At 49.5% G+C, this 22,389-nt stretch overlaps 1 protein-coding gene across 5 annotated transcripts in view; it reads right to left on the bottom strand.

Moving 5' to 3' along the window:
- Positions 1-22,389, bottom strand: part of KSR1 (kinase suppressor of ras 1) — a 172,614-nt gene that overhangs the window by 71,087 nt on the left and 79,138 nt on the right. For all 5 annotated transcript variants that reach the window (XM_077970554.1, XM_077970556.1, XM_077970557.1 and 2 more), the window contains exon 2: positions 4,804-4,944. In XM_077970554.1, coding sequence (XP_077826680.1) covers positions 4,804-4,944 — 141 coding nt within the window. The remainder of the gene's footprint in view (positions 1-4,803; positions 4,945-22,389) is intronic.

The following is a 22,389-nucleotide window of genomic DNA, read 5'->3' as shown; positions in this document are numbered from 1 at the left end:
AAACCTGCAAGAACTCCTAATGGCCAAAGCTGGAAGAACTTGAGCAATAAAAAATTCATGTAGTATTGGATTAGAACCCAATGTGTAAAAGAAAAAGACATGAGCCCATACTGATATAAATAAATGACTGAATGAATAAATAAATGGAGAAGAAAAGACAACTCTTTCCTATAGAAAAGTTCCAAATAATCTGTGTAGATATACCCCCAGAGGAGATGGAGCTTAACCTACCTACCTACCCCCCCATGCCCCCCAATCCTAAGGGAGGGCTCACTTCCAAAAAACAAAGTAGTGTCAAGGTCATGAAAAATAAGGAAAGACTGAGAAACTGTCACAGAGCAGAGGAAACTGGGGAGACATGACAAATCAAAATAATGTAAACCATGTGGTGCCCTGGATTCATCCTAGAAAAGAGAGAGGACAGTAAAGGAAAAACTGGTGAAACCTAAATAGTCTGGAGTTTCGTTCATAGTAATATACCAGTGTCATTTCCTCAGTTTTGACAAAGGCACCCTGGTCATGACAACGTTAATGATGGGGAAACTGGGTGAGGGGTACATACGAGAACGCTCTGTACATCCCTGCAACTTTTCTGTAAATCTAAAATTATTCCGAAGTAAAAAGTTTATTTAAGAAAATAAACAATGGTTTAGAACAGTGGTCCCCAACCTTTTTGGCACCAGGGACTGGTTTCAAGGAAGATAATTTTTCCAGAGACAGGGAGTGGGGGATGGTTTCCGGAGGATTAAAGTGCATTACATTTGTCACACACTTTATTTCTATTACATTATAATATATAACGAAATAATTATACAACTCACCATAATGTATAATCAGTGAGAGCCCTGAGCTTGTTTTCCTGCAACTAGACAGTCTAATATGGGGGTGATGGGAGATGGTGACAGATCATCAGGCATTAGATTCTCACAAGGAGCACACAACCTAGATCCCTCGCATACGCAGTTCACAACAGGGTTTGTGCTCCTGGGAGAAGTAGGCGCCGCTGCTGATCTGACAGCTGGTGGAGTTCAGGCGGTAACGCGAGCAATGGGGAGCAGCTATAAACGCACTCCTCCTGCTGTGTGGCCTGGTTCCTAAGAGGCCAAGTGGACTGGTACCTGTCAGTGGCCCGGGGTTGGGGACCCCTGCTTTAGATGACAACCCACGTATGCCTAGTGTTCCATTGTTGGAATGCTAAGCACATGGGAGTTATTTATATCCTACTGCTCAAGGTCATCGCCAAGGTCTGATTGCAAAAATTCAAAAAACTGCAACCTCCGACATAAATGGGTTAAGAACTCAAAAGATTCTCTGAAAGGCATGGGTTTTTAATGCTGTTTGGAACTTTGGCTTCTGAATACTGCGCCTATCTTTGATGGGCAGAACTTATAGAGCCAATTCCAACTGAAAGCACACAGAATCCATCACGGCCAGGGGCAGCAGTGGGTATCGAGTCAGAGTCCAAACAACTGTCTGGGTTAAGAAACAGAATAAAATAGACCCACACCCCTGGCGTCAGCCCTTGGAGTCCAAGCCCTGGGGAGCTGCTCTAACTCAGGGTTCCCCCATCACTAGGCTTCCACGCACGTACAAGGAGAAACTCCCAGAGGTAGAACTGAACCAAGGTAGCCCTCTTCCAGTCTGTAGGAGCTGAAGCTGGGTTTAGTAAAGGAAATAGCCTTTTCTTTCTAGGCTTTAGAATATTCTGGCTACAGCCCAGGAACTGACATGAGATTTGGGAGGAAGAAAAAGAGAAATCTTGAGAAGAGGTTTCTGGAGAGTCTGGGGAAGATGTAGTGACAGCAACTAATGGCTCCTTGTGGTTCTTAAAGCCCAGGAAGAAAGCTGCCAGGCCCAGGTACCTCCAACAGGCTCCTGCAGCCCAGTCCACCCTCCTTCTGCTCCCCATCCACTCCAGCCTCACTTCCTCCTGGCCCTGCTGGGGAGGACACCCTTGGTACCAATTTGGGGGATGGAAGGAGGACACTTGGCCCAGCTCTGTCAGGCTGGTGTGCCACCCTTTCTGTCCTAAGCTCTGGGCTGACTCCCGCTCCCTCTCTTGATTCAGAAAACTGCCTCTAGTCAGCCGATCCCAGCCTTCCTTCACTTCCCAGGAGGCTGTTCAGAGCTGCCCTGTGTACAGGCCTCTCTAGCTGCCTCTCCTGGGTCTGGCTCTCACCTGGGATTAATAGCAGCTGAGGGCAAGAGAGAGGTGGGAAATTGTTAATTTTTCCTCTTCCACCCCCGCCTCTAAGCACTTGACTTTCACAACTACCTGTGCCAGCAAGCAGCACATGGGTTATTCCCGTTTCACAAAAGGAGGAGACTGGAGCTTCGGAAGGTGAAAGGGCTTGGCGGGGTGCCTAAATTCAGGCATTCCAAGAAGGAGAGAGAAGTGGTTGAGACCAAGGACTCAGAGTCAGGTGTGGAGGGGCACCCGCCTCTGCTCCTCTCTGGCTCTGGGACCCTGGTGACGGAGGACTCCGTGTCAGGTGTGGAGGGGCACCCGGCTCTGCTCCTCTGTGTCTCTAGGACCCTGGTGAGTTTCTGTACCCACTGAGTGCCAGCTTCCTCAACTGTGAGATGGGGAAAATGGTCTCTATTAAGCAGGGTGTTGGGATAATTAAATAACACATCAGTGCACCCATCATGACACGCCAGATGTGCTCTGTGTCAACTTTGAGGCAAAAGAACCTAGAGGCTCTCAGGGGCCCCAGGACCCCACTGTGGCCACCAGTACAGCTCAATAATCAGACAGCAGAGGCCTCCCAGGAAAGGGCTGCTTGGGCTCCTGGCAGCACAAGTCCTTCATGAATGAAAAGGACGTTGGCATGGGAAGTGGGGAGTGCTACTGCACCCAAGAAATCTTTGGGGCACTTGCCCTAGCCTTCCTGGAGAGGGTCATCTCCCCTGGGGGCACCAATTCTCCCAGGGCTCATGGCAGGTGACTCATGGAGGTGACTCATAGCAGCCAGGCATAGCTGGGAAGGGGGTTCTTTGGGGCTATGATCCCTACACTGGCCTCTCTTGCAGGGCTTAAACTGAAAGCCAGAGCTAAGAGTAACCTGTGTTACCACCCACTCGGGGCCACACCCTGGGCTATTGGAGACATCTCCCATGTCATGATGAAATCTACTTATTCAATAAATAAATAGATATTTATTTTTATATCTGTCGCAACCAAGCAACTGCCATATTGGGCCCAACACTCAATGGGGATTTTGTGGCAAACAAACCCAAACAGCAAAGCCCTGTCTCATGGTGCTCGCATCCCAGGGGGAGCAGACAGACCACAGACAACAAATCAGTTAGGTCACTCCAGAAAGTAGTCGGTGTCATTGAGAAAATAAACCCAGGTGTGCAGGCAAGAATGATGGGCAGGGGGTGATCTTTAGATCACATCATCAGGGATGACTGCCTGGAGGCGGTGACAACACTCAACACCAGAAAAATATTCAAGGGATGAGTCATGGGCAGAGCACTCCAAGGAAGGGGGGAGCAAGTGCAAAGGTCAGAGTCTACTGAGCAAAGGAGAAGGTGAGCAAGCTGCGGTGAGAGAGGCCAGATCAAGGGAGGCATCTGGCACTCATTCTGAAGGAAACAGGAAGCACTGAAAAAGGATGGGATCCAAGTCACCTTTCTAGCTGAGCACCCCGGCTGCTGGGTGGAAAATGGAATGCAAGGGGTGAGGTGCCACTGCAGAGGTTCTGCAGGAGGTGACAGTGGCCTGGACCATGGTGCTGGAGGCAGGGAGGGAGAGGCAGGCAGGTCTGCAGTGTGCCTTGGGGGAGAGCCACAGGGCCTTGCCCACACTGGTAAGAGCAAGGCAAGAAGTTATAGCACATTTTAATTTGGACTAGCCATGTTCTAAGTGCTTGACAATCATGAGGCTTGTGACTACCTTACAGGACCGTCCAGATAGAAATTTTTAAAAGATTTCCGTATCGGGGAGAGGAAGGAAAAAAAAAAAAAAGACCTTAAAGATCATAGATTTTCTAAGTGTTAGGAGTATGTATGTGATTTCTTTCCTTCTCTATTTCCAAAGTAACTATACATAATGAATTCATGCTACTTTTTACACAGCAGCAAAAGCCAGTATTTTTAATTTTAGGACAGAAGTAGGAGATTTATGAGATCTGACTGGGTGAACCACGCCTGCCAAGCAGGACTAATCTGCACTCCATGACAGCTGACCTGCACCCCTGGCACCTGGCACAGCACACAGTCCGGGTGCGCTGGTTGGTTAGTTGGCTGGCTGGCAGGTGGGTAGGCTGCACACACAGGAAGAGAGAACGATGGAAGGAAGGCAGCATATTGTAGCAGTTAGAAGACTAAACTAAATTCAGACTCTCATTTCCTAGCTGTGTGATTTTAAACAACTTACTTAACCATTCTGTGCTTTAATTTCCTCAAGTACAAAATGGCAACAATGACAGTAATTTCCTTATAGGAGTTCATGAGAAGTGAGATTATCTGTCTTAGGAAACACAGAAACGTTTAACACAGTGTCTGCCACACAGCCAGTGCTTCCAGATATGCTGGCTGTTGTAAGTATGATGAACAAATCAATGCCCAGCATGGGGCTGCCCTAGTTCATCAGGCAATAGCACCCAGGACACTTGTTGGAGCCACATGTACCCTGGATCCCTCCTGGCTGCTGCTGTCCCTCCCCATCCTCCTTCTCAAGAGTAGAGAGCATCAACCCTTAGTCTTAGCCACGGGGAAGCTAGCCCTCGGGTTTGTGTGTGTTCCCTCTGCTTGGCCCCTCACGCCTATGCCCGTGCTGAGCCCCGGCTTGCATACCTGCACCACCTCCGGCCTCACGTTGAAAGTGTACAGCCAGTCACTGAAGCGGGGGTAGCTGTTGAGCTCCGGGGTCCTCTCACCAGGAGCCACGCTCAGCTTGCACTGCCTCTGCTTACAAATGTACCGGACCAGCTTCGCCTGCAGAAAGTCCAAAAAAGAAAAGCCTGTGTTCATCTGTGGCCCAACCACATGGCAGGCCCAAGCACACTACAGAGGAGCTCAGGCAGACACAAGCAATGTGATGAGGAAAGGGGCTGGCTCTCCTTTCTGCTGTTTGCAGGGGAGGGGAAATGGTGGAGAAGGGTCTGGGAGAACAGGCAGAGGCTGGTGGCCACCCATGAGCCCCCTGCCCTACCCAAGGCGGCTGACACTGCCCACCTCAGGACATGAGCGTCATGGGCAACACTGGTCAGAACAGAGAGCTGGGTTAAATATAAGGCAGCCTTCCTACCAGCCTGGCCAACATGGCAAAACCCCGTCTCTACCAGAAATACAACAAGTAGCCGAGCATGGTGGCGCGCACCTGTAGTCCTAGCTACTTGGGAGGCTAAGGTGGGAGGATCGATTGTGCCCAGGAGGTCAAGGCTGCAGTAAGCCAACATCACACCGCCACACTCCAGCCTGGGTGACAGAGCAAGACCCTGTCTCGGGAAAAAAAGAAGCCTTTCCTGCCAAGGTGGGGTCAGGGAGTTTGTAATTGCTAATCTGGAAGACCTGCTGGTTCGGGAAGAATGGGTAACCTCCCGCCTAGGACGCTTCCAGCGAAGAATCCAACTGCCTGGGTTGGGATCCAAGGGCTCAGTCACACCCTAGCTCTGTGACCTCAGACAAGTTACTTAACCCCCTATAAAGGTCTCCATCTTGAAAAAGGTCTCCATCTTATCCTTCAGAAAAATGGGGATAATGGAAGCTGACTCTCAGAGAGATGGAAGAAATGATGCGCTTGGCACACAGTGAGCACCGCAAGTGTCGCCATGACCACTGAGCAGCAGCAGTACTGGCCAGGGTCCTGGACTCGGATTCCCAGTAGGCTTTCAGGGATCCACACCCTGAAATGTATGCAAATTTCAGATATGCAAGTCTGTGTATTTTCCAGAGTTATTGTCCAAAGCTTTCAAAAGACTTGCAAACGGCTAAAACTTCAAATAAGATAAGCTTATACAAGGACAGCCTGACTTAGGTCAACCCGACAAACACTCGGTTCTGACTGGGTGCCCAGCATTGGACTGGGGAACACGGGGTACAGAGAAGCACAAGGAGGGCACGGCCCAGGTCTGATGAAAAATAAGGGACTCGCGTTCCAAATAGAGCCAGGTAGGCTCGACAGATGGAAACGAGCTCACCGCCAGAAGACCAGGGAGCTGCCTGGCTTGGCTACGGCTAAGTGACCCAGGGAGAGCTCCTGAAATGATGCTAAGACTCTGGTGGCCTCCTAATGGTGACTTCCAAGCATCCCCCCAAAATAAGTACCCCTTTCACAGTCTCATACAGGAACCTGCCTTCTGGAGACACTTCTCAACCCTGCTGTCCCTCATGGTTTTGGTGTTAATTCATTCCTTTTCCTTTTATCTGTAAATATAGGTAGCGCATTTCAAATCCAAAAACCCAAAATCCGAAACGCTTCCAAAGACCCAGAATCTGAACCTCTCCAAAATCTAAAACATTTTGAGCACTGACATGATGCTCAAAAGAAATGCTCACTGGAGCATTTTGGATTTTGAACTTTTGGGTTTGGGATGCTTAGCCATTAAGTATAATACAAATATTCCAGAATTCTAAAAAATCAAAAATCCAGAACACTTTGGACCTCAAGCATTTCAGACAAGGGATACTCAGTCTGTATCTCAGTATATTTTTCTTTTTTTTTCTTTTTTTTGAGATGGTCAAGGCTGGCAGGCTGGGATACAGTGGCATGATCTTGGCTCACTACAACCTCCGCCTGCTGGGTTCAAGTGATTCTTGTGCCTCAGCCTCCCGAGTAGTTGGAACTATGGGTGCGTGCCACCATAAAGGGCTAATTTTTGTATTTTTAGTAGAGATGGGTTTTCGCCATGTTGGCCAGGCTGGTCTCAAACTCCTGACCTCAGATGATCTGCCTACTTCCGCCTCCCAAAGTGCTGGGATTACATGTGTGAGCCAGCACTTTGAGAGGCTAAGGTAGGCAGATCACTTGATCTGAGTATAAAACAAAACACTTAGGATCACTGCATCAGGCCCTCAGTACATTTTTCTAAAGAGCAAGGACTCTTGTTAACAGAGTCACAATATTTTACAAAGAAAAAAAAGATGAATTAATAATTTTTAATTTCAAATATCAAGAAAGGCTCCAAATTTCCAATTAGAATAAGAGCTTATAACCATTTTGGGGGCATGGACCTTTGTGGAAGTCTAGGGAGGCCCATGATCTCTTTCAAAGAACAATACTTTCATTTATTTCATCTTTTTTTTTTTTTTGAGATGGGGTCTCGTTATGTTGCCTAGGCTGGTCTTGAACTCCTGGGCTCAAGCAATCCTCCCACCTTGGCCTCTCAAAGTCCTGGGATTACAGGTGTGAGCCATTGCGCCTGGACAGAACAATGCTTTGAAATGTATTAAACAACACATTGCCGGGCGCGGTGGCTCAAGCCTGTAATCCCAGCACTTTGGGAGGCTGAGACAGGTGGATCACGAGGTCAGGAGATCGAGACCATCCTGGCTAATATGGTGAAACCCTGTCTCTACTAAAAAATACAAAAAACTAGCCGGGCGAGGTGGCAGGCGCCTGTAGTCCCAGCTACTCGGGAGGCTGAGGCAGGAGAATGGCGTAAACCCAGGAGGCGGAGCTTGCAGTGAGCTGAGATCCGGCCACTGTACTCCAGGCTGGGCGACAGAGTGAGACTCCATCTCAAAAAAAAATAAAAATAAAAATAAAAAAAAAAATAAACAACACATTTAGAATTACAAAGGAAATCAATTCTATTTAAACACATTTATCAAACTACTGAAAACTGTGATAGACGGCCAGTCATGGTGGCTCACGCCTGTAATCCTAGCACTTTGGGAGGCCAAGGCAGGTGGATCACCTGAAGTCAGAGGTTCGAGACCAGCCTGGCCAATATGGTGAAATGCCATCTCTATTAAAAATACAAAAATAAGCCAGGCGTGGTGGCACATGCCTGTAATCCCAGCCACTCAGGAGGCTGAGGCAGGAGAATCACTTGAACCTGGGAGGCAGAGGTTGTAGTGAGTCAAGATCGTGCCACTGCACCCCAGCCTGCCAGCCTTGGTGACTGTATCAAAAAAAAAAAGAAAGAAAAATATACTGAGATACAGGCTGAGTATCCCTTGTCTGACTGTACTCCAGCCTGGGTGACAGAACAAGACTCTGTCTCAAAAAAAAAAAAAAAGAAAAGACATCTGTGATAGAGTCATAAAAGCTTCTATTAAAGTATTAAACATCCAACAGTGCATCTAATAACTGCCATAACTTTAAAGTTGTGACAAGTGTAAACTGCTTTTTCAGATAGCTCCACAACTGTGATGTAATGGGAAAAACATCTGTGACTCCTACTGGTGACCGAGCCACAGGTGTGTGCTAAGATAACTGTGCCTCATTGCCTACAACCAAGTGGAACGACATGCTAAATTCCAGTTAAGGCTAATGAAAATAAAAGTGCAATTTTCTTCCCCATCTAAGTTCATGGATGGACCCCCTGCATTCTATCCATAGACCCCAGGTTAAGAACTCCTGTGGCTAGAGAGATGTGAGCATGAAATGAGACCCATAATAATGAAACCACTGCTGCCACATCAGCGTTTTTGAAATTTCGCCCAGAAACTAGTTTGGCCCCAGGCTCACAAACAATCTGATAGAGCCAGATTCAACCCCCTTGGGGTTGCTTACCCCTCTCCCATGGCCCCTGCTCCCTTCAGGGTGCTAGGGGCTCAGTGGCAAGCGTAGACAACTGCTGGAGAGGGAGCGCTGAGTCAGAATCAAAATAATTCCACACTCTCAACTGTGCAGTTTTGATGTCTGGTGAAACCACAGACCCAGAGGCTGACCCCCTGACACTCCTGCGCCCCATGCCCCTCAGGAGCCCAGAGCAGACCCTGCTAATCAAACAAACACACTGCTAAGGCTCAGGACTCTGAGTCTACCTGCTGTCCTATTATGGAACCTAAGCCTGGGGGAGCACCTACAGGGCATGAAGCTCACAACTGTAGACACACCAGTGAGCTTTTATCCTACAGGTCTAAGTGGAGGCACTCATGTGCCCCATCCTGGCTTACCCCACTCTGATCCATCCCACCCAGTGAGACCAGAGGCAAATTCCAAAACCAGGGCCCCAACCTCCCCCAGCCCCCAGCTCCGTTCCATAGCCCCTGGCCCTGCCCAGCAGGCACACACTCACCCAGCAGCTATTCCTCCAATACCTGCTGGAGTTTCCTACCCAGGCCAAGTCAGAGTCCACCTCTCCCCTTCCTGGTGTGTCGTGTGACTCTTTCAGAGCCCCGATCATGGAGGGGCCTCATACTACAGTTAACAGCTTCTGCCTCGATCTCCCCCAATAGACATGAGCTCCCAGACTTCTGGGTTGAACACATCTGGGTTCAAATCCACCATACACTAGGTTGCACGGCCCCAAGGAAGATAATTAATTTTTCTGAGTCTCAGTTCACCCACCTGTAAACAGGAATGATGATACCTAGCTCATATTCAACTACAGCATGGAGACCTCCAAAAGACTAGGTTAGAGTCAGGGCAGACATCAGGGCAAGGACCGTATTTCCCTCATATCCCCAGTTCCTACTACAGCACCTGGCACATAACGTGTGCTCAGAAGTGCCAGAGGAAGAAAACGTGTGGTCCTTATCCCCATGTTTCTCACAGCCAGCCCTTCCCTCCATTCCACATGGCTCTGAAACCACCACTTCAAAGGGCTGACCAGAGACAGGACTATAAATCAAACAGCTGTGCAAACTCAGAACCACTCTTTTCCACATTAACTAGAGAGGTCGGGCTGCTGGCACTAAAAGCAGCAGCACTAGAGCCCTTCTGTCACTGGCACATGGCCTTCAAGGGCCCTGCTTCTGGGAATGATTCATAACATATGCCATTTGCACAAGACTTTAGCCACCACAGGCCAACATCGAGATGAGCCCACCTGGCCTTAGCCTGAGCCAGCATTTGGGCCTTACCCAGTTCAGCCTCCCCACAACCTGCCTCCCCTTTTCAGCTTTGAGGCTCTGGTCCCCTGCTAAGTAAGCTCTTCACAGTGACTCCGCCTACAAGGATCAGCTCAGATACCCCTTCCTCCAGGAAGCCTTCCTCAAGCCCTCCAGCCCCCTGCCCAGATCACATATCGCAGTTCTGATGTTTCACACTTGTCTGCTTCCCTCTTCAGGCTGGAAACTCTGGGAGGTGGGGTCCAGCTGGTGTTCTTAGTCACCAACGGACCTCAGGAACCAGCACAGCACCCAGCACATGGGTTGCTTTTTTTCTTTTTTATAACAGAGATGGGGTCTTGCCATATTGCCCAGGCTGGTCTCTAACTCCTAGGCTCAAGCGATCCTCTTGTGTTAGCCTCCCAAAGTACTGGGATTAAAGGCATGAGCCACCACACCTGGCCTGGTTTGCTATTTTAAAACCTTTGTCGAAAGGATGAACACACAAACACACAATACATTGTGCCAGACAGGCACACAAAGTTTATCAAACGGCAGCAAAAAACAAACACCAACTGGGCAAGTGAAGAGACAGGGATCTGAACATCTCAAAAGCCAGGGCAGCTTCCCTAGAAAAGGAGCAAGCAGTTTCTTTTCTTAGAGGCCAGTAGAGATCCCCACTAGACAGCCGAAAGCAGGCCCATGGGTAGGACTGCGCAGAACTTGAAGTGGTTCTTCTCTGCACCCAGATAACCCATAAACCTGGCGAGCTGTGCCTGAGACAAGGAAAAGGGAAGACACGCAGTGCAGCATGACCCAGCTGCTGGCATCTCCCAGAACTTGTCAAGAAACAACCTCTGCAGATTTGGGTTCTGCTGACAGAGCAAAACTTCTCTGGTTCACAAAGGATGGAGGTGGCCTGCAGGCAGCCACTCCCCGTCAGAGTGAAATGAAGCTGCTCTCACTTCTTGGAAAGTTGGTTGCAGTCACAGAAGCACCAAGGGGCTACTTTCCCAGACAAACCACAGTGGGGCCTGCCAGCCCAGCCCTGGGGGCCTAAACCGGGACCTTTCATTGGTAGCGTCATTTTCTCTTAACCACAAAACCGCAAGATATAAATTTTCCGGAATAGACAAGCACCTGGGGTTTCAGGGATGGGACCAGCGGCAAGAGGGAAAGAGTCATTAGGTCTCTGGCCACAGGGGAGGCCCTGGGCTGGAACCAACATCTCTCACGCCCCAATATTCTTTTGCTTCAAGAATGTACTGTGGGCCCACCCCAGCCCTGACCAGAGCCTGACTTACGGAAAGAGAAGAGTATCAGGTCAGCCACAAACAGTTGGTGGGTGCTACCAATACTACAGCAGGCACTCACTAAGTATCTGGGGCTGAAGGAGCTCAGCTCTAGTCCCAGCTCTGACATCTAAAATCAAAGACCTTGGGGAAATCCCCCTTGGTTCAGCTTCAGTTTCACCACCTATAAAAAGAGTATCATTTTATCGAGGTTGAGGCCAAGGGAGTTGCTGTATACAAAGTGCTTGGAACAAGCAAAAAATAAACCACGGGTCCTGTTATTCCACCACTGGTTATTCCAGCCATACCCAGGAGTCAGTGTGGCTCCATGAAGGATATCTGTAGCCCTAAAGTCCCTTGACACCATTCCCTTGGGTGAACATAGCCATAGGATCTAACCTGTGAGCCTCACTTTCCCTACCTGTAAAATGGGGTTGATCTACCTCAAAAGGCTGTTGTGAAGGCTTACATGAGAAAAATATGAATGTAAAATGTTCAGCAAAATGTGTGGAACACAGAAAACACTCTTGCGGTGGCAGCGGACGTGGGTGGTGTTCTTCTCGGGCGAAGCCCTCAGGTTCTCTCTTATTACCTCCCTGGGCAATACAGAAGATATAGGTGGGAATCTGCCCATGTTAGAGATGTTAGAGATGGGACTAAGGAAGACCCTGAAATCTGGTCTTGACTTCAGGACAATGCTGGAGGAACCTGCGAATCAGGTACATTTCTTCTAAAGGCAAGAGGGCCAACACCTGTACCCACCCAGCTGACTCCAGGGAACCCAGTCTCATCCTCCTTTGAGTGCTCACCTGCAACCTCAGCACCAGAGGATGCTAACCTCCAACCTCAGTCACCAGAAACGACATCGGCTCCACTTGTCTAAAGGAACATCTGTACCCCCAACCTGGCATCCTGATCGGCCTCAGTGTCATCTGCCACCCCAGCTGTTCTGGTATGACTCTGGCACAGGCCTCCCAAATGGAGGCTCCACGAGTATCACTTGGATGGTGGTGAGGCTTGTCAGACATCCCTGGAGAGCGTGGGCCTGGTTGAGCTGATACTGTGCCAAGGAGAAGCATGTGCCACTGAAGAAAGAGACTTTTGCAGGTAAAGGACACAGCCCCCAGAACTGCGGGGATCTCCAGAAACATGGAGGCCTCATGCCCCCCACCTGCAGGTCCTTTCCTTGTCATCCTTCCTTTACACTGTGCCCCAACCTGCGTCTCCATAGCTGGTGCCCCTTAGCATCCTGAGCCCATCCTCTGTGGTGTGTCATGGCTGTCCCAGGCAACCTACATGTGGGCCAGTCTGATTTGGGAGGCTGGGTTCCTCTGCGGCCACAGAACCAACCATCCCTTGGAGGCTGCCACAGTGGAGCTGGAGCAATAGCTGCCTTGCCTCTAAAAGCGAGACCATTTAGCACCAGCTAAAATGGTAGTCCAGGCAGAAAGCTCCCATGGGCTGCCACAGGATGTGTGGACAGGGACGGGCCAGTCATTGTGCTGGACTGGCTGGGCAGTGCCGCAGTGACAGGCAGACGACCCACGCCTCCTGTTTACCACCAGCACCTGTTCTGACTGGTCAGAGGCCATGCCTACCATTAGTTAGTGGTGCCATCCCTCCTGCGAGAAGCTTGGGTTTGGCAGCCAGGAGGCTGTACCTTTTGCACCATCACACATCAGCTGTGTGGCAGGATCTAGATCATGTCATCTTAGTCTCCTCCTCTGTAAAGCAGAGAAAATATAATACATGCCCCACGGCACTGCTGAGAATTTGCTGCAGACTCATGTAAGTAAAGTGTTTAGTCCAATGTTCAGAACACATAAAGTGCTCACTAAATAGAACTCTGTTAGTGTTACTCCTGCTCAGCCTGCAGAATGACCTCGAAAAGGAGGAGCATGAAGACTTTTGACAGGTGCCATTTGGATTATACCCCACCCAGGCTTTTTTGCACCTTTGCAAAAAACACCTCTTTCCAGACGACTGACTTTGCAAACAAAGTCAGCTCCACTCTAAAATTGCAGGGCCTGAGATGGGGAGGTCTCTTCTGTGGGCAACTCTCAAACACATGATCTTGGCTACGTTAGCAGCCAGATGCCAAGGCCTATTACAGGTTGTCACCCTAACCCTGACTTTGGTCGTTGGCTGCCACAGGACGCTCTCAGTGGCCCAAGTCTTCATGTCTCAGAAGCAGGGCAGGAGGCTAAATCTGTCATGACAGATGTCACAGATGTTAACATATAAATGAACAAATGAATCCAAGGCACAGGTTAACATGGACACCAGTTTCCTATGTATAGTAGCAGGCTCCCTCAGTTACAGAATCATGTCAATACTCATTTGTCAATCTAGCAGTGTTAACAATCTCTTCCTTATGTATTGTACCATATCACTTCCTCTGCCTGGATTGTCAGTGAAAATTCCAGAAGCTAGGAATTAGAGTAGATCCCTGATAGCACAAGAGTGACTGATGTTCCAATCTTCACACACAACCCAAAAGCTGGCAATGTCCCTAAAGCACATCATTCCCTCCACAAAATACAGTCATGTGTAACTGAAAACACTACAGACCCTTCCAGACTTCTGATGGGATGTACTGTGTACTCAACACTGAGTAAAGAAAAACAAAGCTATATCGGGATATGGGTGCTGGGCAGCACACTGGCCTCACTCACTGGCACAGGGATGCTCACCCGCATGCCTGCCCTCGAGTCCAGCCTCAGCCAAATGACAAGTCACTGCTCATCCTTTACCATCACTCGCAAATCATGAAACCACACATGTGAAACCCATAAGACTTAAAGGTGTACTTCATTATTCCCATCTCACAATGAGGAAACCAAGGCACCAGGCTTTGTAACTTTCTTGAATCCTATGGTTAAAGAAGGCATTCCAACCTCAATCTAATGCTCTCTATGCACCTCTCAAAATAATGACTCCTGCAACCCACACCCCAAGCTGTCTTGACTGGTACAAGCAGGATGGCAGTGGGCAGGGTCTACCTCTTTTGCGATCCAAAGCCCAAAATCCAGCCACGCCTAGACTGTTCCAGGCAGTGAATCCTGTGAATAAGAGCCACAGGCTTGCCCACACCCTCTAAATGTATCTAGCCACCCAACTGGGCCACCACCTCTGGTCCTGACTTGCAGTAACCTACCCTCTGGGCTGTACCCCACCCCTGGCTCTAAGCCAGCACTACATTCATTAAAACTAGCCATCATCCCGCCTATAACCTGAGGCCATCCCTTTTAAGAAGATCCTAGCATGCTTTACAGAGTGACATGAAGCAACTGGACAGCCACTCCACTCGTCCATCACTTGCCTCTTGTTCTATTTAGTCCTCCTGTGGCAGGTGCAGTTCCTGGACAGCTTCCAGCTCACCAGCACCCACAAGACCCCGACTCCCTCCTCCTCAGTGGGCAGCACCAGACTCTTATGTGGTGCCCACAGCAGTCTTTGCTCCTGCCAAGTCGCTGACTACACCATCCCAAACCTCAGGATGCCACCAAAGCCCTGGCGACTTACTCCAGCCTTCCCTCCAGTGGTCCCTGAAGCTGCTGCTCCTCCTCCACTATTGGCCCGTCCTGTCCACGCCTCGGGGAAGCTCCCCTTACATCTTCCACTTCCTTCCCAAAGCTGGAGTGCGTTTCTGGGAACTTCCCGCCAACCCAGTCAGCTAAGCAGTCTAGCCTTGCTGCCATGGCCAACTTGTTGCAAAATGATTTCTGAGAATGTAAGGAGGCCTCTGGAGGTTGTGATGCAGCTGACAGTTCCACGCACAGGCATGCAGCAACCACGGCACCCAGCTCCAAGGGCACCAGAGACAGCCCTTGGCTCCAGCACTACCCAGCCCTCAAGGGCACCCACGGGGGCTGACATTCATGGGCATGGGGCAGAGCAGGAGAAGCACACGGGGAAAGTGGGGCGAGGAGAGGAGAAAGTACAAGTGACCTCAATCCTTGAGCTGGGCATTTCGCAACAGCCAGCCCTCGCCCAGCCCCGCCCGCACCCGCACTCTCCTGGGGAAGCTGCCAGGCTTTTGCATTTGTGTAGAGACAACCTCCCCGCCAAGCCTCCCACCAGCAATCCTGCCTTGACGTCAAACTCGGAGTCGGGGAACTTCAAACACAAACAAACAAGTCTAACCCAGACCACAAGTGGAGACGTTCCCAAGGAGGCCAGGGGTGAGAACGGCCACAGCTGGGAACTCAGGGCCTCCTGCCCTTCCCTCAGCTCCACTGGGAATGCAAAGTCTGAGGACCTGACAACAGACTGTAGATGGGAGGTTCAACTCCAGGCTAAGACAAAACGAGCTCACTTGTCTAAGAGTATGACTGACTGCCTTTGGCTGGTGCAGCAGTGGGTGCAAGAGACCCTGTATGGAAGCACTGATGAGTTAGTTCCTCTGTGCAACTAAGCACCCACCTTAGATAAATCACTTGTTCCCACTGCTCCAGTACTAAGAATGAGCAGTCAGGGAAAGAAGAGACTATGTGGTCAAATATGGGTTAAAAGCAGCCATGATGCTTCCTGGGAAATGCAGAGCTTGGGCTGGGCCAGGGTGAATGGCCAAGGGCCCGAGTTTTCTCAGAAACAACTGCTAGGCCATTTCACGCGCCATGGAGGTTGTGAGATGCAGAACTGAAGAGTAAGGCATTTCCCTGACCTAATAGCCTAATACAGCTCCCACCTGCAAAGCCAAGGTGAGTCCAAACACTGCTCTTCAGAAAGCAATTCTTTGAAAAGCCAGTAAATGATCTGTCTTGATCTGCCTTTCAAGTTTTCCTTCCTACCTCAATTCGATACAACAACCCCCAATACCTCATGTGCTGTTAGTACCAGCAGTCCTTAGGGGTTGTGGGGACCAACAGGACTAAATCATGAGAAAGAAAGACACCCACTTTACCCCCTAACTCCCCTGTGCCTGAAGCAATTGAATAAGGGCAACGAAGAACTTCTGCCCATCATCCAGTCATCCAACAACCAAACCTCTTCCCGATGCCAGGCACTGTTGGACTCTAAGGACAACGGTCATAAGCAGCAGGGGTTCATAATTTTCAGGAACCCACACAAGTCAGGGGAACAGATGTGTCCGCACAGACACCTGACCGAGGGCTAGGAAAGGCAAAGCAACAGACAGCAGAGCAGTTCTGTCCCAGTATGAGCGTCCATGACACAGCAGCCCCACTGCTCGGTGCTTCTGCTGGGAGGCTGAGGAGAGTGCTGGCCCAGGTGTCAGGAGCCACAGGTGCGGTGTTGCCCACAGACCAGATCCTTCATCAGCACGGCCTGTGTCCCAGTTCAAACACACACTCCATGTGTTTGTCTGAAGGTCACCAGGCCCACAGCGCACAGCCATGAACTAGTTTTTCCCTCCGCTCAACCCCTCAATCACAACAGGTAATCCTGAAGTATTACTGACATTGCACACTGAAAGGGACCTGGGTGTGAATTACCAAGCAGGGGCCTAGGGGAAAAGGCAGAGGCTGCACCTAATGGCAAAGGTAGATTTCTGCCAATGGGCCAAACCCCTTATCTATCCTTAAGGCCTGTTCCCTGGGGAGCCACTGGAGGGGAGGGATGGGGAAGGCAAGGCACCTTAAACTCTGACCTATGCGCACCAACTATGAGAAGGAGACTGTGCCCGATGCTGGAAAGATAGAGGGCTTCCTTTCCAGGGATGTGACTGTTGGCTTAGCAACTCAGGCCATCACAGAAAAGGACAAAGGGCTGGACAGGGGCAAGGGGCAAGGACAGATGAGTGCCCCAGACACCAGGGATCAATGAATGCAGTGTGAACTCCCCCAGAAGGATGAGGGGCGCCTGAACCACCACGCCCGGTGGAGCACCATGCTCAGACTGCTCATCTCCACCTAATATCAGCTCCCAGCTTCTCCCTTGCTCACAGGACCCAGTTTTGTTCAGGGTCCTGAACAAAGCCCAGCGATGAACTGGTCTCAGTCAGTGGTTCACAGCCCGGTCTTCACATCACAGCCCACGAGCCTCAGCTTCAGCAAGTGTGACGTAATTGATCTGGATGGGGTCCCTGCACAGCCATCATGATGATTCAGTCCCCACTTTCAGCTTCCCTTGAAGTTGGTTAGCTGTGACAGTTTTGGCTAATGAGGCATGAGGACCTGCCTGCTAGGGGACCTGCTGGGAAAGCATGGGACAGATCTTGGGGCTGCCAACACCTCCTGCCCATTTTGAAGACGGACAAGCTGCAGCAGCCATCTCACAACCACAAGGATGGCAAGAACTGCCTGAAAAACCAGACAGCATCCCTGTTCAGCTACAAAACCAGCACATGTGTGCCACCTAACTCCAGACTCATTGCAGGAGAAACATAATGGCCTATTCCAGTCACATTTTCTGTTACTTGCAACCAAAAGTAGTTCTATTAAGTCCACACTATTCCAAACCTCCTTCTACGGCTAATGTTTCTAAGGCTGAGGCTTCCTGCTGGCTTCCAGAAAACCTACAACAGTAAAAAAAAAAGGTATCCCTCATTCTTCTTCGAACCACATGCCATCTAAAAGCATTCTTCCAAAAGTTCTTAAATCTCGGAGAGCAGCTAATTTTTATGAAGTCCAACTTAACAATCTTTTTTTATTTCCTATCTAGGAGATATTTGTCAAGCCCACATTCACAAACATGTTCTCCTGGGTTCTAGAAGTTTTATTGTTTTATCTTTTTTATTCAGGTTTTTGATCCAGTTTGAGTTAATTTTTGTATTCCAGGACTGTTTTAACCACAACTGGATATATTCTATTTAACTGGGCATTCCTATGTACTAGGTATCATGCTATATACATTCTATATTATCTCACCTAATACCTACATGAATCCTCTGATAGGTATTTTTATTTTATTGTTTATTTATTTATATGAGACAGAGTTTTGCTCTTGTTACCTATGCTGGGGTGCAGTGGCCTGATCTCGGCTCATTGCAACCTCCGCCTCCCGGGTTCAAGTGATTCTCCCACCTCAGCCTCCCAAGTAGCTGCAATTACAGGTGCCCGTGACCACGCTCAGCTAATTTTTTGTATTTTTAGTAGAGACGGGGTTTCACCATGTTGGCCAGGCTGGTCTCGAACTCCTGACCTCAGGCGATCTGCCTGCCTCGCCCTCCCAAAGTGTTGGGATTACAGGTGTGAGCCACTGCGCCCAGCCAGGTACCATTATTAATCTCATTTTACAGCTGAGGAAACTGAGGCTGAGAGTTACATATCCTTGAAAAAGGACACTGGCATACTGTAAACCACATGCAGTACCTTAGAGTACCTTCAAGTCCATTATATAACAGACATTTGCCGTGAGCTAGAGATATGGAATCCTTGTTGTTCTACCCTGATTCAGTTGATGCTGAGTGTTTGGGAATACAACCCCCAGCTGCACCCCTGCACTTAGGAAGACACATGAAGACTCAGTTTCCCGGAGTGCACAAGGTGAGTGTGGGAGTGAAGCAGGCTATGTAAGATCTTGCATTTGCTAGAGAAAAAGAATAGGTGGGGGAGCCCCTGCTCCTGGCAGTGGGTGGTGAGGGTTCTTCTTCCCTACTGGGTAGTCACAGGATCATCTGAGTCTACCATACGAGTGTAGACGACCACAGCAGATTGAAGATGGCCACAAAGTATATGACACTCCTCCAATCTAGAGGTCGATTTCCTCTCCCCTTGAACCTGGGTTGGTCTGTGGCTACTTTGTCCAACAGAGTACAGAGTCTCCCAGAGCCCTGACTACTATGACGAAGAGACCATAATGAGTGGCCCTGGGCCTGCCCCTGATGGAATGGTCCCCACCCAGGGGCCAGTGCACGAGCAGGGCCTTCTTGGACCCTCCAGATCAATGGCTGGTACCGCTTTTTTTGTTTCAGTCAGGGAACCCAGTTCATGCAGGTCCTACAAAGTTCCAGAAGGTCACTCTGGAATCTGCACTCAGGCATCTGCACTCAATCTTACAGGCATGGAGCAGGAAGCGAAGGAAAAAACGTGATCAGATTTGCATTTCTGAACGATTCTCATTCTGGAAACCATAAAGAGGACAGATTGAAGTGGGTGTGGAGAAACCAAAGACAGGAAAATCAATTAAGCAGCACTGCAATTCAGCAAATGATAAGAACAAAAGGTAATTTAGTTAGTGGTAGTGTGGGTGTAAAGGAAGGAGAAGATTCTAGAGCTGTTTTATTAGTGTTTTTACTATAAAGACATGACTTCCCTTCTTGCTTGTCCAAGGAATTTCTGGCATACCAGCATACCTTTAGCAGGAAGCTGAAGCACTGAGTTTCTCCAGCAAATGAGCCGCCCAAGCAGAGCCCTGTTTGTTGTTTGATTTACTAGGACTTGGTGCTTCTCGGGGAGGGGCTCTTCGACTGGAGATTCCACCCTCAAAGGGCACTCAGCCCACAGGCAGCCCCAGCCCAGCTGTCTCTCACTTCAGCGCTGTGCCTGCCCTGTCTCCTATGCTTGCCAACAGCACAAGCCGCTGCTCCAACAGTACCATCTCCAACTCTTCCCCACACCCCTGGAGGTGGGTCAGACAGAAAGCAATTGGAGAGAGGCAGTGTCTGCCATCGTGGCCAGGCCCCATAGGGCCCTCTCCAGCCTTCCATCCACCCGTCTCCATCCCATATGCAGGGCAGGAAGCATACCATCCCCTAAAGAAGAGTGGGCCTAGCTGCTCCTGGCAAGACAGAGAGGGAGATTTAATCATTTTAATCAGAAAGACCATGGACATTAGAGTCAGACAGACCCAAGTACACATCTCACCCCTGACTCCTACCAGCTAAGGGCCCATGGGCAATTGAATGTCTGAGCCTTTACTTCCTCTGCTATAAATGAGGGGCAAAGAGCAGCCTCAAAAGATCACTGTGAAGACAAAACAGTATGACACAGCAGCTGGCTGACGGCGAGCTCCTAGCAAAGATTCCTTCCCGTCTTCCTTCGCTGCAATCTTAATCTTAACGTCAAAGCTGTGCCTTTGGCAGCTGATAGGAAAACCAGGACGGGTGACAGGGGAAGAGTGCAGAAGGCAAGCGTCCAGATGAAGGATCACGATTGTTGATCTGTTAATGTATCTGCAAGCTTCCCACGGAACAAGGAGAGCAACCGGCTGTGAAATGAAGCTCTATGCATGAGGGCAGATCAGCACCTACACTCTTTTAACAATCCACTTGTATCAGAGGCCCAAGGAACACCTCTGGCACCAAATCACCACGCTGAGTTTCAAATGAGACCAGAATTACCCCTAGTGACATGACTGTCCGTTCTTTCTGTGGCACACACCAATGTGATGATTGTGTACCTTACGGATACTTGGTCGCAGCACCTCACACTCAGTCACAGCACTGCAGAGTTTACGGAGCGCTCTGGCAAGACAGCACCTCATCTGATCCTCACTGAAAACCAAGGCTCAGAGGTAAAGGGACATGGCCAAGGCTACACACCATCCTATGTTGTGGCGCCAGCTTCACAACCACTGCCCACCCCAACTCCCACCCAGGAAAGCATGATTTTAAATTCATAGATTAAAACAAAGCACCGCTGAGATACTGCGTCCCACCCAGGGTCACTTCCAGTTGTGACCTCAGGGACCTCTTAGATGCCTCTCAGGGAAGAAAGTCCTGACAAGGACAATCACGCTTTTCCTAAGCAATCTGAGAAGGTCACTGATTAGCCACAGCCATCTCCACTGTATAATCCTCAAAGCTCTTTTCCTGAGGGACCATTTTGTCTGGTCAGAGGAAGGAGGTAAGGGATGTAGGGGAAATAAAAATCAGACCTGGAACCCAGGAATAAAATGGCAGCAAGGTTTAGGTGATACCAGCTCTGGGAGGGAGAAAGAAGGCAAGACCACCCTCTCTAATAAGCAATGGCTAAAGATAACGCAGTTATCCCCCTAGGCCCTGTGCACCTCAGGCAACACAGCTGTAACTGGGCTCACATCACCAGCACCACCATTAGTGGGGGATGAGAAAGGGCTCAGGGGACAGGATGCCGCCACTGCATAATCCCAGGAATGCCAGCCAGGGGCAGTAGAGTGATGGATAGTCAGGTGCTGGGGCCTAGAGGCCAACAGACCAGGGTTCAAATCCCAGCTCGGCCACTGACTAGCTGCTTTAACTCAGATTATTTAAGCACTCTCTGCCTCAGTTTCCTTATCTGTAAAATGGGGGAAGAGGGGGATGTCTGTTGCTTCACATGAGGCCTGCTAAAATAGATTAACACTCATTGTCAGCCATCTCTATCATGAAAATTCCAGTCTCTTGTATTCTTTGAAAGCAGTTAGTCTGACTTGTTTATTGCTTTAAGATTCTTAAACACATTCCTGGATGACTCCATCTACATCGCATGTCCCAAGCTACCCTAGTGTATTCCTTGAAAAGGGGCAAACATAGACAAGGCCAGGCGTGGCTGGAACACACTCACACTGATAGGATGGCTTTCCTGGCCCTTACTTCATTCTCAGGAGGTCAAAAGCTGGGCACACCCGAGCCAAACTGTGCAACACAAACCTCTGAGCACAGTCTGTGCAGAAGAGGCAGGCAAACCAGGATGGCTAACAAGATACACAAGCCCGAAGAAGTCAGCCAAGGAGAGGCCTGGCCCACAGGCTGCAAGGGGAGCTCTCTCCAGACCTGAATAGCGGTGACACGGCTGAAAAAAAGCGGTGACACACACACACACACACACACACACACACACCCCTTCACCCTGGACAAGCTCTAGCTGAACAGAGTGGGGATGCATCTCAAAATAAAGAGAGACAGTATGCTGCCAAGCTCCCAAGAAATGAACTGACCACCCTTATTGAAGAAATTAGACAATGACAGCTAACTCCAACAAGGGTGGCTATCATGCGCTAGACACTGCTTTAAGCACTTCATGTGTACAGTCAGCACTTAGGATCTGTGGGTTCTGTATCCATAGATTCAATGGCAGATCAGAAGTCTTTTTTAAAAAACGAATGGTTACAGATGGGCGCGGTGGCTCACGCCTGTAATCCCAATACTTTGGGAGGCTGAGGTGAGCGGATCACGAGGTCAAGAGATCAAGACCATCCTGGTTAACATGGTGAAACCCTGCCTCTACGAAAAACACAACAATTAGCTGGGCATGGTGGTGTGCATCTGTAGTCCCAGCTACTC

This window comes from Macaca mulatta, chromosome 16 (assembly GCF_049350105.2).
Source record: "Macaca mulatta isolate MMU2019108-1 chromosome 16, T2T-MMU8v2.0, whole genome shotgun sequence".
NCBI lineage: Eukaryota > Metazoa > Chordata > Mammalia > Primates > Cercopithecidae > Macaca > Macaca mulatta.
This window is presented reverse-complemented; position numbering and strand designations above follow the sequence as displayed.